At 36.5% G+C, this 20,044-nt stretch overlaps 1 protein-coding gene across 1 annotated transcript; it reads right to left on the bottom strand.

Moving 5' to 3' along the window:
- Positions 1 to 928: 928 nt before the first annotated feature.
- On the bottom strand, positions 929 to 19,730 carry SPOPL (speckle type BTB/POZ protein like). The gene is made up of 10 exons (XM_003207731.3): positions 19,582 to 19,730; positions 19,297 to 19,418; positions 18,875 to 19,026; positions 15,778 to 15,905; positions 11,468 to 11,645; positions 11,314 to 11,369; positions 9,711 to 9,833; positions 7,408 to 7,550; positions 7,269 to 7,322; positions 929 to 5,163 (listed from the first exon to the last, which is right to left on the bottom strand). The coding sequence occupies exons 1-10, from the start codon at positions 19,657 to 19,659 to the stop codon at positions 5,019 to 5,021; spliced, it is 1,179 nt and encodes a 392-aa protein (XP_003207779.1). The 5' UTR covers positions 19,660 to 19,730; the 3' UTR covers positions 929 to 5,018.
- Between the last annotated feature and the right edge of the window lie 314 nt (positions 19,731 to 20,044).

The following is a 20,044-nucleotide window of genomic DNA, read 5'->3' as shown; positions in this document are numbered from 1 at the left end:
GCAACCCAGTCAAGTTCCACTGGAAGCTGCTGACGAGCTGTGATGGTACAAAGTTATGTCACTGCTGCTATCAGCCCCACGAGGCACTTCAAACTGAATCACTGCAGAGCGGTGATTAAGGGATGCAAGTTTTGGGCACACATTGAGAATCTCATTAGTACCTTCACACAGGGAAGTGGCATTCCACAGAGACACTCAAGCCATCCCTGTAGCCGTATTTGTTACCCAAATCATCTTGGGAATAGCTGCAATTACCAACTGTGCTACATTCTTGCAATAGCTAAGTAACACAAGGTAGTTAATTGCATTCATTCCAATGGCCTGTGTCATTGTACAAAAGGTAACCTACCTTGATTTCATCCTTTCCCAGGGTTCAGTGTTTCCAAATTCAAATGCATAGAACAATATACTAACAGTTCTACATACTTTATTAAAGAAATTCATCTACGTGGATGAAAACCCGTGACCCACACACATAGATTATGCTTACAGACCACTTCACCCATGTAAATGGGAATTGCAGTGCATGTGGTCACTGTAAACCTGCGTTCATGGACAGAAAAAGGAACTGTAGGTAAAGAAAGTCATCCTCTCAGAAACCACAAGCCTCACCTTCATAGCAACAACTCTCCCTCCCACTGAGCATCAGTTCTGACAGTGCATGCAAAGGCAGTCGTTTCTCAGGCCAGCAAGTTATAGACTATCCAGAGCTCCCAGATATTCTGAAGTGTCAATGCAGAAAAGTAATCAGTGGATTTCAGGGCAAGACAGCAACAGGAGCCTGCCCAATGATTTCCAAAAGGACAGCAGTACGTTTTACACCAGACTGATACAGTGCTGGTAAAATAGCTTTCTGAAAGGACACAAAGTTCGGTAGCCATTGTGAACACATACATTGGGGGAATAAAATACAAGCCACACAGACACGTTCTGTATAAGTAACAACTTTATTGTAACTTGATGTGCTGAAACGCAAAAATATTTTCAGCAACAAGGTACAAAAAGTATTTCACCATTAACATCAGCTGATAAAAAAGGCTGGATGGTTCGATACAATTGTTTACATATCTGAATTCTCTTAATCATCTCCACCCCAAAACAGGTCCAAGTCATTTCACTGGCTTGATTTCTAAAATAGGACTCATTTATCTTAAGCCTTCAAAAAACAGGTTACAAATACAGTGAAGTTCCTTGCAAAACACTTGAAATAGTGAATTCCCTTTACAAACATAGTCCATTTACTGTAAGCAGAAGCCAAGTTATGAAATTAAGTCAGTGTCTTGCTAGCTAACAAGCTAAGCTCTTTACTACAGAAGCTATCAACATCAGATAAAGAACATTCCATTCGTCAAAAAAAAAAAAAACCAAGGTATTTTATTAACCAATAGTAAAATTCAGTGTAACTCAACAATATTTCAGGTAGCAATACCTCACATCTGCAATTCACTGTCTTACGAAACACAGTTTCAAAAACTGCAGATCATTTTATTCTCCCAAGGGAGAAGCCTTTCCATGAGGATTTAAAAGGAATAATCTCCACGTAGGTCTTCTACTGACCTGTAGAAAGGTGAGTTTTGTGTTAAATACCCATTGTTGAGAAAAACATCAGAACTAGAGTGACTTTTAAAAACTAACTTCATGTCCATGATTATCACATTTTGATACACACTCAGCTTGTAACAGCAAATATTTTCACATTTTCACAAAATAGACCATTATTCAACTTATGTGTTATTCCACACTTTTTGCAGCAAAACTTAACTGCAAAAGCAGGAGTCAACATGCAACAGAGCTCAAAGGTATGATCTGTAACTTCTGTCTCAACAGCATATCAAATACTCTCCTTCACCTTTAAAAAATACCTTTTAAAAAGATTTTGTTTCCTGTTAAATCTTCCCTTCATTCCAACAGTTTCCTAAAAAGGCACAATGTGTTCACACTTCTGCATGCAGTAAATGGACTAGAAAATAAGGATTGTTTATTGAAGCCTCTTCCACCCAAAGCATCTCCTTAGGAGAGGTTCAAATGGAAAAAAAATAATAATAATATATAATACATAATAGCATTTTAACAGCAAATGGAGTCCTTATTTTTAGAAAGTCATTCTTGACAAAAAACACCGCACAGTCATACATACACACACGCACACACACAGGACACACATGCAGGGTTCTCCCCAGAAAAGTATGCAAGTGGTGGTTCACATCTATCCAAGGGAGTAGTGTTGGCAAGCCAAAACGTGGCACCTTCATACAATATATTCCTAATCTGTATACAAAACTAAGAAAAAAAATCCTATGATTTCATCCTGAAAAAGAAAAACCAACCCAAAATCTGTCCATCGTATTACATAGTCTTCTATCTGCTGCACTTAGAACTGACAACTGATGCTTTGAAAGGCAAGTGTTTGAGATGTAGGGGATGAAAACAAGCTACTGAATCCAAAGGAGAGGGTTGCAATTAACAGCTATCCCATCCCAGAAAGACAAGAACACCGCATGTGTTTAAAGAACAGAAGAGGTGAATTTTAGTGCACTCACTTAAGAATACAGCAACTGTTTTGCCTCTTTCTTAAGAGCTGACCAAACTTAAAAATATACATAATAAACCCAAATCCAATCAGATCATGTGGTTTGTTTTCTCTCCTGTCAGTGTAACGTACGGTATACACTGCCTAACTTGAGAAGTGGACACTTCACAATGTAGGTAATACCACAGCACAGTGTCTGACATTTTTTGGTACAAGTGTGTGCTATTAAGCATCTAGAAAAAAAAAAAAGTCTTGTAAAATCCTTAAGCTTTCCATTAGATTACTGTATGTTGTTACTTTAGATCAAGCTGAGCTGGACAATCATTGCAGTACTAAATATTCAAGTCACTCAGTGTGCTAGGGCTGCAAATCTTACCGGTGATGGGTATGAGGGTAATAATGTGTTCTAACATTAAACAGCGCAGCCACAACAGCACTGTTTTGGAGGGAACAATCATCTCCACATCTTATTGTGGAAAATGCTTGTCAGACCTTATTTTAGATAAATATTTAAAAATTGATATAAGGATAAATCTCTGTAAATATATAATTTGATGCCTTAGGTACTATTAAAGTTTCTGGTTTTACACTTTGTCCGTCATAAAAGATTTAGTTGGAAGGTCAGAAAATGCATGTTTAGAGATTATTTTAAGAAATTGGTGTGGGCATTTTTTCCAATTTGCCTTTGCTAATGGCCAGAGTATAAAAGTATACATTCTTTCCTCTAAAAACTTCATTTAGAGCAATTCATAAGAATAAGAACCTTAACGAAATGAGGATGGAAAAAGACTGTAAGAGAGTAAACAATTCCTCCTCTCTGTTCCCTGCATAACTTTTTTTTTTAATTATTTTTAACAGGCAAACTAAAGCCTTTATCCAAACATGATCATAAATTAGGTGAGATCTCCTCCCAATCCCCACTGCTAAACCCAAGTCTTCCCAAAGAAGAAATGCAACACATCACTATTACAGTAAACTCAATGTAATAACTCAGGAAACATTTTGAGTGTGCACTACTGCAAACCTTTCCTCTCAATTGTAAACAAAGCTATCAAACACTGAGGATGTTGGTATTAAAGCTAAGGTTCATGGAATAAAGAACTGGCCCATGACAAGCATTTTATGAACGTTTCATCCTTTTCACATTATGCAGAATTTCAATACCATCCACAATGCTAGTACAATAACTGAAATGCAAGACTGAGCAAGTCTCTGCCTGCTGACACATCTGACATTTCAGGGAAATATTCCTCCTGATGCGTGTGGAGCTTCCCAGGTGCTAAGAGAAGCTGTGCACACATTGAGATGGGGAAAGCTTTTCCTCCACAATTTTGCCTTCCACATGCCTCTTTCAAATAAGCAGAAGTATTCTGGTATTTAAATATGAAAGCTTGCAATAGTCACCTTCAAATGAGTCTTAAAAAGACATGCCTTTCTTTTTCTAACAAAACTAAATCCCATGTGGCTGTGGGCATCTGAAAATGTATCTAAAAAGTTAAGCCACAATTACCTGTACCTCATTAATTCATCAAAAGCAAAATATATATGTACCACACAACATACAAAAGTTACACGTTAAAAGTGCATATTAAGAATCCATTTGGCCCATTTTCTTCAATTTACATTTGGTCATTCTATGCATTCTTTACTTTCCTATGTAACCGTACATGTGGGATATATTTTTTCCATATACAATACTTCTCTGTTTTCACATTGAACTCTTCACCTCTCGTTCAGTTCTGCATTAAATGTAAACTAGCGATGGACCACAAAGAAACACAAGCAAGAGGTTCATATTCTGTGTTTCTTTTCACCGTTTGGACAGCTTTGACACACACACAATAAGCATTACAAACTGTAATGAAAATACATTTTTGGGCCAAACCATTGCATATTTGCCCCCACAATGAAAAATAAATTATGTTCAAAGCAGTATATTGCCATAAATAGCCTGTAGGCATTCGCTGAAGGTAAACAGGCTCTCCCCATACACAGCACTTGTCTAGGGTACATTTGTGCCTCTGGTTCAAGTGCTTTCAATGAGAGGCTAGTTAAAACCTTCCAGTTAGCACAGGACCAAACTATAATAATCTTTTTTTCTTCTGAAAATAATGGAAGATCCCTTTCAAAAAATTAATCTTCAGTTATCAACTTTACTGCATTATGGAGCTAGTGCAATCCTGCAGAGCCTAGTCAAAAAGACAAGGCACATTAAAAAATAATAATAATAAAAAAAATCAAGATACATTAAACTATATGGACTAGAGTCATTGAAGATAATTTAAGGCCTTTCAGTGAATTAGAGTAATCAGTCTAATTTAAAGCTGAGGATTAAACCATAAATTATCCATCTGAAAAGCAAACAATAGGCTTTTTCAGCTTCTGTTCTGTGGACAAGGATAACAAAAACTCTTGTTATGGTTTGTGAAAACACCTCTGGACATGGAGGAGTAGAGTCAATTCAATTTCTCTAAGTCCATGGAAGATTTCAGGACTGTTTTAGCCGTTTGCGTGGAATGCCAAACTGTGGACACTGTGCAGACGCGAGTGCACGAAAGGCCTCTGCTACTAAGTGAGGGTGGGAGTGGATCATGGACTTCCAGCCTGCTGTTTCCATTATGTCTGTTGCTTGGCTGAAAACAAAAGCATTGAGAACAGTCACACACTTTTACAAATCAAATGCACAAACACACGGTGGAGAAAAGAGCAGGCAGGGCACGATTACAGCAGAAGAGCAGCTGCACATTACAAGACAAACATTATGAAAGCAGTAACAACACCGTTGGGAAGCAGAACCAAATTTGGATATACCAGTAATAGCGTGTGTAGTACACAGGCTACTCATCCTGCTCTATTCAATACTTGGCAGACCTCAGGAAGGGAACTGTGTCCGATAGAGCACAGTGTAACATAACCAGCTTTCAATCACACACGAAAAGCAATAAAAATGTTCATATAACTAGAAGAAATATAGAAGTTCATTGCTGAGAAAAGAAAACCAGGGGAAGACATAAGAATCTCATTACATAGAATACGCTCTATGTGGGGGGTGAAGGAAAGACAACAAGATGAATCAGCTGAAACTGCAGCAAAAATGAGTAGTTTGCATACTAGAAAAAGTCATGAAGACAGATTAGCTAGGTGACAGCAGAACCCTTCAGTTAGAGATTGCAGTCTCAGTACCAGTGACAGATACCTGGGGGATATTCAACTCTTTTCAGTACAAGATCCCAGACTGCATTCAGAATAGCTTTCAGCAGCCACTGTCAATTTTTAACAACAGATTTCAGCAAGCATCGTGTTGACATTCATGAAATAATAATGTATTTTCTCAACATATTTATATTATTTACAAAAAAGTTGATGCAATGTTGTTTTGAAATAATATAAAGCAAAACCATAACATTTACTCTGCAAACAAAGAATACTATGCTGGTTGAAACATGTGGCACATGGACACAGGATAAATTTGCAGTTTGGAACAAACAGCTTAGCCACTGATCCCAGATTTCCATTGCTGCATTTTCATAAGAATCTTCATATTGTCTTGGGAAATTGTCAGGCATAAAGTTAGCATCTGATCTCTACACTGTATAATCTCTCTCAAAAAAAATGTTTTGCTGATTTCTAATGCCAGCCTTTAATCTTCTGCTGCAAGTCAATAGAGGTAAGTGCCTTGAGCAATAACACCAAAGTTTGGACTCCTTAGTTCTCAGGCAGTTAAGCCAGGCCCTCTCAAATTGCTTCAGTTAAATCATCCGCAATACATCAGAGAAATAAAGACGGCCAGCATCCTTACTAGCAATTACCCAAGACCAAAGTCAACTAATAAGCTCCAAATCACAGGAAAAATAACACAGCAACTAGTCCACACTGGTCACAGAGTTTTATTAGTTTTCCTGCTTTGTATGTCATGATTTCTTTCTACCATACCCTTCCTTTTCCACACCATGCTCATTCACGACTCCTGTGAAAATCAAGTTCTTCAGGGAAAACACTACTAAAGTAACTGGTATAAGCACAAGTTCTTTAACTGTTCCAGACATTCTGACAGCAAGAAGCAAAACCCTGCTGTCCTTTTACTACATTTCAGCTTACCACTATTCACCGTGAAGCTGGCTGTCTTCTGTCCCATGATTTACTTGAGCTGCTTTAAGTATATACTGCAATCAGTCCTACAGTATGGGGGACATATTCTCAACTGATTTTTAGTGCAGGTATGAGCACTAGAGAATCAGTCAGATCAAGGGACACGACTGACCGGTTGTGTGGCCTCAAAAGTATGAGTGCTGGCACATGGGAAGGTTTGTTTGTAGCAACAAATGTGTTGCCAGAGGCATGAAGAGAAACTGCCCTTCTGTTTTGGTAATGGTGCAGGCTCAGACTCATCTAAGCAAGTCTTGAAATCACACCAGCGTTGCCAGTGCACCAGGCACAACCTGGATAACTGAAAGATTTCCTTTACTGAGGGCTGATGCTGCTTTTCTCACAGCACAGACTCTTCCTCGGAAAGGGACTGAAATCTAGCTGTTGTTATGACCTCGCACCGGAGGGCAGTTAACTCCCCATATCATCTAAAAGGGAAGTCACAATCGTAACTGTGGTAGTATCTGCCAAATCCTATTTTACTTACAGTGAGTGACAGGCCTCAGTAGTGTGGAAATGAAGTAACAGTTCTTAAGATCTGCGGTCTATGTAGCAGTGTTTGTACAGAACATCAGGAAGCAGGGAAACTTACTTGCTATTCCAGTTTTTCCCATCTTTACACCCAAGTTGTCTAAGAACACTGCACCTGAAAGAGAGAATACGTGCTAGTATTGAGAAGGTGTGCAAAGCATAAGTTAAAATATATTTAGATTCTCATTAACATTACTTGCCTGTTAATAAAGTCTATTGCTTGTGCTTTTAACTGCTCAGCGCTGTGCAAATCTGCGAGGATAAGAATGTCAGCAACGTTTTCTACCGAGAGGTTACTACAGAGTGCTTCCTCACACATGACCTTCAGCCGTTCCAGTGCATACTGATAAAAGAAAAAACTACACTAATTATTCTTCAAACTTATTCTTTTTACCATTAGTTCAAAAGACAGACCCGGCCATGAAAACACTTAGTGTCTCTCAAGCTTAAGAGCCAACAGGAAATTCAATACACTGCATTGGAGTCTTCCAATGGTAAGACATCAGGTTAGAAATTATTAGAAGGACTTTTATTAAAAAAAAAAAAAACAACACAAGAAGTAACTCATTTAAGAGTTTGTTTTCCTCCAGTTTGGTAAAAGAAGAAGAGCAAGGAAGACACAGGCACTTTATTAAAACCATCATCAGATAAGTTTACATCTCAAAGCATGAGGCAAGAAATTGTACAATGGAAAACTTCATGAAACCTCTGAAAGCAAAAATATATTAGTCTGCTTGAAACTGGCTTGTTCCGAGGTGTTTTTCCTCTATGAATTTATTCTTTTAAAAAGAACTACTTAACTTTAACACAGTCTACCAGAAAAGGTATGTAAAATGTTTCCATACTATATTCTGCATGAATAAAATGTGCTTATATTTTGAAGGATGTCATACATTGAATAGGTTTCATTCAGCTGTATACACTTCTGCTGAAATCATCTCCAACCCATTTAATTTAGCAATCAGTTTTCAAGACTGAAAGAAATTTTAGATGCATAAATGGCATATATATAGTCAAACTGCCATCTAATACATTTGTATTAGTAACTGTACCATGCAAGAAATAAATGCTACTGAGGAAAAGTGAAATTCTTGGGCCAACTTTCAATGTTTCTATGCCTATGCATTTTTTACATCCATTTGTATCACTACACTACTCCTCAGGATACTTCTATTTCGAGAACACAAAAGTTATGTTAACTCTGTACATACCAGGTAATAAAGCAGTGCAATCTCTCTAGTAATATGCAGAACACTGTATTTAGATTATTATTCCATACTCAGGAGAAACTGAAAGATTTTAACCATTGCAAGAATATGAAGGGACCTTCTTGCTCACTATCTTTACGCCTGCTATTGCAGACTTATTATGTAGATTCACCTTAAGACATTCTCCAGCATCTATCAGTGTAGTCAATAAAACCAGCATTCATAACATGACACTGTTCCACCTTCCCACTTGGGTGTATAGAACTGGACAAAGCACTGAGTTTCAGAAGATGAGAGGCTGGCAGTGAGATTTCAAATGAATACATGTGGTAAGTCACCAAAGCCAGAGCAGTGCCAGTTCAAAAATTCTTAAAAAAAAATTGAATATTAAATTGCCAAGAAAACTTAATTGTTTCTTGAAATTAAGTACTGGGATGGCTTACATTACTGTGATAGAGTTGACTATAAGAACAGAATGCTTTTCCACCAATGTTTTGAGGATGTACTTCCACAACCAATTTAGAAATCACACAGGTGGTTTAAGAAATTACCATACTCTGAATTGAGAGTGAATAGGTTACAGATTACACATACTAAAAGGAATATTCTGAGCTCTAAGCTACTTACAGCTCCCCAAGGAGAGACAACTACATGTCCTCTCTGCTGATAGCTAACTAAAATCTCAATCTAAGCTGTGAAGGAATGAAGAGAAGAAAGAAAAAAAGCATCAAGTTAAAAAAATATTCAGATAACTAAGTTACAACTTCAGTGTTGTTTTAAGACCTCTCACCTCAAGCAGTAAACAAGAGAAGGCAAGCAGATAATAGTAGACAAGATTCCCAATGCAGAAGAGTCTATGGAGTTTGTAGGGAAGACAAAGATAAAAGTTCTGAAGTAGTAGTAACTTTATGGTACATGGTTTATTCAAATACTTGCATAAATCCTCTAATGAATATCAAGACCTAGGACAGATTTTAAGATCCACTTTTCCAAATCATATCAATGGTCCCTATTTTTTATTTAATTAATTATAGTGCATTGTATTTACTATCCTTACTTATCCTTACTATACTTACGTAAAGTCTGGAACACTTGGGTAAAGAAAAACTTATTGACAGATTGCTAAGATTCTACTGATAAAGAATTCTGTTCTTCCCATCTTTCTGTATTTCAAATGAGATCTTTCTCATGGTATTTCAAAAATTGAAACAAATCAAACTGAAGGAAGATTATTTTTTAGAAGAATGTTTCACAAACTAACATCAATTTTGAGACCTTAGGGGTTAGTTACTTACTTTGTCTGCAGCAGCCAACAAATTGTCAGCCATTTTTTCAAGGTTTGGTGCTTTTCCTGTGTAAATGAATCTCATCATTTCTTTAAAAACTTCAGGGTCTACATCATTTATTTCCACACGGTTCTGGTAAAGGAAAAGAATGGTTATCAAAAACCTCCGGAAATCAGCTATGTTTCTGAAGCAAATGTATCAAGTATTACCTGTGTGCACATCATGTTTTCACTCCACACCCATCATACAAAACCCTTACAATTTCAAGCTACATTCTAGAACATTAAGCAGAAAGTAAACAGTAGCTCTTAAGAGTCAGGGGGAAATCAATTAGGAAACTTTACACGAGAAGAATTGATTGCATTTTCCTTCTTGAAATATCTAACTTTGTGGACTGTATTACACAAGATGCACCTGAAAATCAAGGTAGTTTCAGGACTATTTACAAGTGCTCTGAGTTTTGAACCTGACAATGACATGCTTGGAAAAGCAGAAAGCAGAGCAACAGAGAACACTGAACCGACTTAAACAGTCAACACAGTTTGTTTTTTTTCCTCAAAAATCCAAAAAGCAAACAAAGAAACATCTCATGGACATCACATATCTCACGGCCTTCCTAATAGAAGAGTGGTATTGCATGTTCAACCCCTTACACCATCCCCTATAAGCAAATAAGGGAGGAAGGAGTGACAAAGATGCAGAAGCAAGCATTAGCCTTTTGAAGCAGGTATGAAACCATCAAAGCACAGGACGATGTACAAGAGCAAGGCTGCACAGGAGATTTGTTGTTAACATAAAGCACATTACTGAAGGTGGAATGCATCTGAATTTCTTTAAATCAAGAATTCCAAGCAAGTGCTTTTTATATTCCAATTCTGTCTGAGAAAGTTTCCTGGGAAACTGCAAAAAGGAAAAAATGCCACACAGTTGTATTACACTTGATGGATTCATAGACACAAGTGCTACCACAGCAGCCTGCAAGATTCAATGATGATCATCCATTACAATCCTTTAGCAAGCTGATCTTCATAGGTTCTGCCTATAACCAACCCATTTTAGATGTGGATAAAAGCAGAGACAACTCTGCTGACTAAATACCTATCCAACCAGAACACTTATCCAGGTCAAGTGTTTGCAGGGAATCTGAATGAAAAGCAGTTCATCCCCTCAAGGCTTAATGTGAGTTATAATTCACCTGTTGGTCCTTTCTGTCCTAACAACCATATAAAACTTTCATGTTTTGCTCTATCATACTAATCAAGTCAGTTGGCTTATATGGGAGTTGAAGCTTAAGCTGAAGGGGAAAGAGTACAAGATCAATTGCATTAGCAGCTGAAGTGTTAAAAAACAAAACAAAATGCAGTGTAGGGCAGATTTAAATATCTGACAGAACAAAGTCCACCAGAACCTTTCCACAGTCAGCCCTATATGCCCTTTCTACACAAAGAAACTCCAGAGAACTCATGCACGGGAGTCTGCAGAAGTATCAACTCCAATCATGCACCACCACACAGTACACACCTTCCTGTTAGCAACACTTGAGCCATTCAGCAAGCTATCCCTTTTTCACAATGTAAAAGTATTTATGTGCAAAGTCTTCAGTAAGGCTTACCTTTTTGCTTTCTTCCATTTCATGTTCAAACATCGCATTAAAAACTGGAGATCGTGCTAGAGCAAGAGAGGTGAATATTTATTAAATATAGCCAATTTTTAAGCTTTCAGCAATTTTAGTAACAAAGTAATAGCAATACAAAAGTAGAAAGTACCTGCAAGGACAGATTTATGTGCTTTGAATTCTTGTCCTCCTACGTAAAAACTGCAGTCTGTAAATCTTGTTGTTTCCCAGAGATTCCCTAAATCTTCTGCTAGTCGACATTCAGGTACCTTCAAAGTGTTTGTGTTAGACTGTCCTGATATATTTACTGAGTCTTGGACCACACTTACCTAACAGAAAATCACAGCAAGACAATTCTTTCATAACTGAACACCAACAGTAATTAAATTACAGCACCTATTGCTAGAAGTTCAGCAATTCCAAAGCAAAGCAAAACACAGTGGTGTCTCTGGCATTAGGCCAGAACCATAAAACAGTTTCTTACAGTTTACTTACAAGTAACATAAAACAAATAGGATTTTACTTACAGGCTAACGTTGTGCATTCATCCAACCAATACACCACACGATAAAAAAGCAACAGTAAGTCAAGAGATATGGTTCCTTTGACACCATAAATACATGTTAATTCTATTTCAGAGATAAGCTAACAGTTCAGTCTTTACACATTTAAGTAAAATGTATACAGAATCAAGTTCTAAACAGATCAGTAGGATCACTAGAGCACAGAAATGTTTTGTAAAATACCAGTAGCATAGCTCTCTTGTTACCCCATTTTACTCTCACAATTGTTTCTTCAAGCAAGATTAAAGTCATTATTTGAGATGTGCATGTCAACAGAATATAAAACATAGTAAATAAATAATGAAATGCATACTCACACGTTTTAAGTTTCATACAGAACTAGATAAACTGAAATACATGCAGCTGAAGTGAATGCTACCACTACTCTCCATGCTTAAGTCTCTCACATAAGGAACAGTATGGTATCATTCTTACTTGCCCCTGTCAAATACCTTTGCATACTAACTCCTTTTAATCAGTCCATTGGGAAAATGCTCAGCAGGTTTTATTTCTGTTGTCTGAGAATACACACCTGAGAATAAAACCTTCCTTAAAATAAAACCTTCCTAAAGAAGAAAAGCTATGGGATTTCAATTACTGCAACTCTCAAATGCAGAAAATTAGAATTACATATTAAGAAAATGCTGATATTGTTAAGATTGGTGCTCCGTTTGATTTCTAGAGGCAAAGCAACTGGAATAAATCTGGCATAAAGCAAAAATAGCACAGCTAAGCTTCACAGAAAGTCAGTGTGAACCAACCAGCTCAGAAGAGGATGACGATCCAATTAAGACAGCAATTTGAGGATTTGACTCACTGACTAATTCCCTTTCATCCCATACCCCCCTGTGATTATAAAAACTTTCCTTCTATTCTTCCACCTTTAAAAAATGGAATAAAAACATTTTTTTCATTTTCACAATAAGACTGTATCTTTAAAACATTCAAAGATCAAAGCTTCAGTTTTCACACAAGGCAATCTCACGAAGTATGCATACACACAAATGGAGTCTCAGCTTCACAAAGCTTATCATTTGTCAATGGAAAGGGTTGGCTCCTCAAGACTTCACCTTAATTTTCTGCTCCAAGTTGTCAGCACAGAAATCTCTTTTCTTGTTAGCTACAGACTATTCCTAGAAAGGTCATCTACATGTTCTTTACATTTACCCAAGCTGGTCTCCAACATTTCAGAACATATTTCAGAATGATTTCCAATATATATTTGATGGTTGTACATCACTGTATGAGTTATTCTTTTTAGATGCACCCTGAACAAAATTTTTATCTCCCATAGCTGAATGAATGTATTGTATTGTCTATTGGTCAGAACTTTAAAAGTCATTACTAACTTGCAAATCTGATGTTTCATGTATCACATATCCGGGCAGTATGCTTAGAATCTAAGTGCTTTGGGGTTCGTTGTAAATGAATCACTAAAATCAAGCTATAATCCAATCACTTTAACATCACAGTCATTTTTTTCCCCCCTCAAACACCTTATGCTAAATATTTCTTTCAGGCGCTTCATAGTGGTGTTTATAAAATAACTCATGACAGTAAAGCTACTTCTTCCCTAAAATGCAGGATGAGGAGATCCTAAAACTAATTGCAAACAACCTATCTTAACAAGAGTAGTATTTTAAGCAGGAGATTCAAATATTCCACGAGGTCCGATGTACTTACGTCATGGAAAGCTAAGCAAGATGCAGCTTTTCACACTACACCAGTGGCTGCACAGATCTTTTTTAAATTGTATATCCTCGTGTATATGGATATATAAAAATATATGAATTATGACTTGTCCAAGTTCAGTAGGCAAGATGACAACTAACATGGGAAAAGTCATCATTTTCTTGAGTTTGAAGCTGGTGGTCCAACAGTAAGTGTGATAAGCTGTGATACTCCAGACTGCTCTCTATGTAAGTCACCTAAGAGCAGCAAAAGCACTCCATAGGAAAACAACTCTGCAGACAAATTGCTGTTCTATCAGCAAGTGAAAATAGTCGCCAGACTTCGGAAGTTTCAGATTCTGTGTAACTAAAAATTTGATCTAGAGGCTCCAAAAGATAGTTATGCAGTTATATTCAGTAGGTTTGGCAGGGGCAGCACTAGATTTTGCAAAGTATTTGACCTAACCCTTCAGTTTTCAGTCCAAAGACATATCCAGCAATCTTGAGAACATTCTGCAGCATCTTCGTACACGCTGCCTGGGAAGACCAAATAATCCTTCTGCAGAACCAGTAGGATAAACAGGAGAAAGCCAGTACAGGTGCTATTCAGTGATCATTACTGAACACCCACCACGATCAGGAAGCTTTACTAAGCAAAAACCTTCTTAGGGAGGTCAGTCAGTCTTCAAACACAGATACAAGTAGGAAGGTGAACACAGAAATAAGTGCTTCAAATTTAAAATGACAGATTTCAGAACTGCATACAGAAACAAGTCCTTCAAAGAATACCTGTTATTTTTAGTAGCATGTGCAAATCTGTTTTTAAGAATCTGCATCTTCAATCTTTTTGCTCGAATTTGAAACAAACCAGAAGATATTCTGAAACCCTCGCTGTGCATAACTCAAAAATGCTGTACTTCTTGCAACACTTACAATCAGGGTAGGTCAAACACTTGAACACTCCTTAGAACTTCTCCATGTTTTGTAAGGAAACAGTTATGTTCAATTATTAGCATCAAGACAAAGTATTTTTGAGAGGAAAAAAATATCAGCATTTGTTCCCACTAAAATTAAAGAGACACAGTTCCAAAAACGAACACTAAGAGCAACTTATAGCAAACTATTCATAACAAGAAAAACTTCAAGTAAGGAAATACTCCTGAGTATCTCTGCAGAACCATAAAACACTTGTTACCTCTGCTTTTATCGCCAGAATAATTGTATTCATAACAAATTTATCACGCAGCTAATTTAACTTGTCTATGTGAAAATAAGATGCGCTATATTTGCAATATCTAGTCTCAGGGGCCACATTTCAATTATTCTTCCTACACAGCATAATGACATATAATTAAATTGTAATCTTGCCAAGACAATTTTACACATTTCCTGTAAATACACAGATCAAAGCAAACTTATTAGCAGTTAAAGCATCTATCATCCTCCTAAGCCACTAATCACTTCATGGCAGCAGAGATAGCCAGTCAACATGCATTTAACATACACAGTTCTTATATTGCAACTTTCTCTAGTTTCCATTTTTAACATGTAGTAAGCATTTTACTCAATTTTAATATGACATCTTAGGTTACAAACAAAACCAATACTATAAAAGCATCTCATAACATTCCAGGAAGTTTATACTGCAGTTTTCCATATTCATTCTCAGTATTAAGAAATATCCTAGAAAACTTGCATTTGGTTAGAAAAAAAATACAACAGCTGCTGTAAAAATCAAGGGTTTAATTTACTTGAAAAAACTGTTCACTGATTAAAGCCACAAATAATAATATTGCAGTGTAGATTCCAGCCAGCAGTTGTGCTTTTATATTTTTTAAATGCAAGCCAGCACACAGATATTTCCTTTTGCCTATCCAGTGATGAACAATTCTTTAATTCCAAAACACCACTTCTTTATTTAAAGGAGACCTTAATAAAATAATACTCCTACAGACATCACACATCAGCCACCTTTCATAGATAACTCTACAGCAAATTTCAGTGTATCCTTGCTGATTCGTGGAGTTTACAAGAATCATTTCAGAATTGTTCTGCATTTCGATGTATGTGTACCAAAAAAAACAAATTACAACGTAGACAATGCAAGTAAAAGCATCTCTTGCCATATCTATCATTTACAGAAGGCAACTATCATAGTACTCTTTAAATGAACATAAAGCAGAAACTTTGGATTTTTTAAAGAGAACAAAAGCTTAAAGTACACCCACCTCACAAAATAACGTAAGCTTGTCATCCGGTAAAAGCCCATTAGCTTCATCTAGTAAAAAATCTCTTCGGATAAACTTCTTAAAACCCCAATCCTTGCCTTGCACAAACCGATACGCTCTTTGGCTTTCTGATAAAAAGACAGTTATGAACAGATCAAGCAAGTCAAATACAAATATTACCAGACATTAACATCTGAAAAGTCTGTACTATCTGCAATTCAAACCACAGCACCTCTTCAGATTTATCTTAGGCACCAACCAGCAAGAGACTTTTCCAATTAAAGTCTAAGAGTGCCGATGCGTCCAAACAGAAACTGCTCATCGGGAAGTACCATGACAATGAATTTGTCATCACAAATGCATGCTGACAACACTTCTGCAGTTGTCATAACAATCTATTTCAGCTTCTTCCTCAAACAGAAAATCTTGTTTCGTTTCCCAAGTTCAAATTACTTTGGAATAGAGTAAAAGAGCAGAAAAAAAGCAAAACAGAAATGAAAGCTTTCAGCTAACTATTTCTCTGGTTGTAAAAACATATGTTGACAAGTGTTTTTTTTTTTTTTAAGCCACATACTATGACTATTTTTATTTTTTAAATTTAACAATTTGCTGTGACCACAAAACCTTTTATTTTCCCTGTACTAATGGTCAGAGCCCACAAAAGGGTTCCCATGGTCATATTAGTGCAAATACATGCACTGAGTAAGGTTAGTCACTCTACATGGCACGCCTGCTATAAGATGGTCATTTGTTCCACAAAATGGACCACAGGAAAGTACACTGTATACTTTTATTTGAAAATAAAACATGGGAAGTTATATTTAGAAAGAGAGCAGAAAAGAAAAAGAGCAAGAATGTTTCTGAAGTTATAGTAGAAACTTAAAAAAACACCACACACACTCTCATATGAGGGGCTTTTCTTTAATTCCAAAAAAGCTGGGTGAGAAATTGTATCAACATCCACCTGCTATATGAACGCATGTAAAACACAGAAGCAAAGGCAAATGCACTTACTGAAGTGCAGTGTGGGGCCTCGAGATGAGGGGACCAAAGTAGAAGAGTGTTCATGTTTTTAAATCTGTACGCCAAGAAAAAAAAATTGTCTGCCGTTGTAAAAACACAGTTTAGGTTTTTGGCATCTGTCAGCATTTTTTACATTTTTTTTAAACCAACTTTCCAAGGTCTCACAAAGTCCATGAAACTGAATAAAAAAATAAAATCAAATTTATTCAAAAGAAAAAAAAAGAAAGGTTCTCTATATTGAGTCCAAAGCTTTGTTCTGCAGACTTAGATGCTACTGTTACCAGCAAGAACCAGTATTAGCCCTCTGAAACTACAAGATCAGTAGCCATTTAAACATACAAAACTGTAGAATTAAAACAGCATAGAGTGTTTTCTTTCTAATGAAGTCAAAATGTTAGTTTTACCTATCTTACACAAGCATTGCTTGAAGCAGCAGTCTGTGCATGAATTATCTATTAACAAAGAATGCCTACAGTTGGGCATCATTACATGTTACATATAAAAATAGAGCATCTCCATGAGCAGATGGTAAATGGCTGGAAAGTCTAAGAACTAAGATTTCTGTTGGTAATTTCCCAAGATGAAAATATGTTTAATTTCTACAGTGTCAAATACAGGACTGCTATTATAGCAGAAACCGAAGACATCTATTCATTGTATTTTTCTTGTATCTTGTGAATTTTAGCATTTAGAATACCAGTAAGCAAATGCTCTTCAGATTCCTCCATCCTACACTGGACAGCCCTCACTGAGGGCAGCTCTCACACCTTTACTGAGAAAAGAGCACAACTGGGTGCCTTTCTCAAGCGTTTGCACAGTCATGCACAACAGCGTGGGGAAGAAAAAGGAGAAATTAGAGGCCTGTGTACAGTTGCAGGGCTAAGAACTCACTGGCCCCATGGAGATGAGTCTTGCAAGGACTGATGCAGTAAAATCTATCAGTGGATGAATATGGAGCAAAATATGTACATCTATTTCTCTTCCAAGGAGTCAAATCATTTAATGCATTTAGATTTGCACTCAGCCTTGTGAATTTACATTCAAGATTACAAGTGGGTCTAGTCACATTAGGAGAAAGTAGCACAGGAATTGCCATTTTCAACCAAAACTTTAAGACCCAATATGTAAAGAAATAAAGGCAATTTAGAGATTGAAAATTATAGAGCTACACAAAAACAGTAACTAAAAAACCCAAATCAAAGCAAACCCTCCTGAAGACTTTGGAGGTAAGTACTGAAGAATGACAGATGTTCAAAGAAAGAAAGAAAGAAAAAAAAAAGCCCTGCAGTACAAGAAGAGAAAGAAAACTTGCACTAAATTGTTGACCTAAATCAGATTTGATTATCTTTTTCATATCCCACATCTGGCTGAAATGTACCCTTCAGAAGTCATACTATCATTTATGATTTTTCTTACCATACACTAAAATATTTTATTTAAATGCTCAGTCTAAAATGTCCATAGCCTGCTAAGCTATCAGGGGCGTTTAGTGTTAAGAAAAGTCCAACTTTCAGAAACATTTCTATAAGAATTCCAGCTTTACCAAAAAGCATTTCCAGTAAAGGTTGTGCTTTTAAGACAGAAAACAAGAAGGCAATTAAATCAACTCATCAATTATTACGAAGTCTTTGAGTTCCTTGGGTATGTGATTCATGTTTTTAAAATAATTAGTGTAAATGAGATGAAAGAGACAAGAACACTCTAAAGGAGCATCTAAAGAACGTTTATCCTAATATAATAAAGCACTCTAACTTTTACTGTAGTTAGAAAAAAGCAAAAACAACTCTACTAACAGGAACCAAGAATAAACTGCTAGAAAAATTTCTCTACAAGAATCTAGAGTGATAGAAGTTAGTAGCCCATTGCAATTTATACTGCTCAGTGAATAGAACTAAGAACTGAGAGTGAATAGAACTGTGCGAAACAAGATTTTTAATTCAGTTTCTAAAAGGATCTTAAGATGTTTTCAAGTTTTCTCAGGGTTAAACTCTGTTCAAGAGAGAAAAGATTACTAAGCAAACCTTCTGTGGAATGGTCTTATAAATCTGCAAGCACCACAGTGAGATTCTCTTACCCATTGCTTTAGTTTCTTCCCTTTTTGCATTCAGCAGTGAAAACTTGAATTTTGCTCTGACTTCACTTTTTGGACAACTGACTAAAAGCAAGTATAATGACAAGTAGTCTTTGCTTTCATCATCTAATCCCTTTGGATTCACTCTCAGGCACCTAAAGGAAAGGAAAAAATGTGCCTTTTAAAAATCATACACAGAATAATTTCAAATAAATATGCTTTTTTTTTTTCTTTAAGAGAGAATGCCATACCCCATTAAAACAAGTGTTTCCCTAGTGACTGTTGAAACTATGAAACCAGAAGCAAACTGTACCTGCAATTAAACATCACAAAGTTTTGATACTTATTTGCAACTTGAATTTTCAACTTTTGCTAGTGAAAACAAAACAAAACCAAAAAAGCAGCTGCCAGAATTAAAATCTTACCATTTCATTTTGTCATTTGGCCCTGATGAAAATGTAGAACTCTTTAAAACTTCACCCATCTCTTCTCGGCAGAAACTGAAGTTATTAATGGTCCACATGTAGGAAAATTTTACTACTTTGACCTGAAAAAAAGACATAGAAAATTTCAGTAAAATGTAGTTCGCATACCAACCATTAGCTGGGAAAATATTAGACTGTCAGCACAATTCAGTGTTTTTAGGGTTTTTTTTTGGTTAATGGTAATTATGAATAGAAAATGAAGCTGCAGGAATTCATGCAAATTACCTGTGTGTAACACCAGCTTTCAGCCACAGGTCCACTGGACATCTCCCCAGGAGGAGGTGGGGTAGGAACCCTTGACATTGCCACTTACTGCAGATTGTAGTATCTAAACAGCAATCCAAACTTCAGTAACTCTTCTAAAAAAAAAAAAATACGTAATGAATATAGATTTGGTTGCTTTCTGTAAGTATGAGGAAAATATTACGTTTTGATCCTTAGTGGATGGTCTCTTTCATGTCCTCCAGGTACTTCTTCTACTCTAAGAATTACTCTCGTATATTAAAGCCTGCTGGCACGGGAATCACTCCAAATAATGCACATATAAAGCCTTCAAGGAAAAACACAATTCTCAGTTTTCATCAGATGAGGAAGCAGATGCTATAATCAGCTCTCTTAACAGAACTCAGTGAACAAAGGAAATAAATCACCAACTAAGTCTCCAGAAAGATAGAGATCACCAAGACGT

Source organism: Meleagris gallopavo, chromosome 7 (assembly GCF_000146605.3).
Source record: "Meleagris gallopavo isolate NT-WF06-2002-E0010 breed Aviagen turkey brand Nicholas breeding stock chromosome 7, Turkey_5.1, whole genome shotgun sequence".
Lineage (NCBI taxonomy): Eukaryota > Metazoa > Chordata > Aves > Galliformes > Phasianidae > Meleagris > Meleagris gallopavo.
This window is presented reverse-complemented; position numbering and strand designations above follow the sequence as displayed.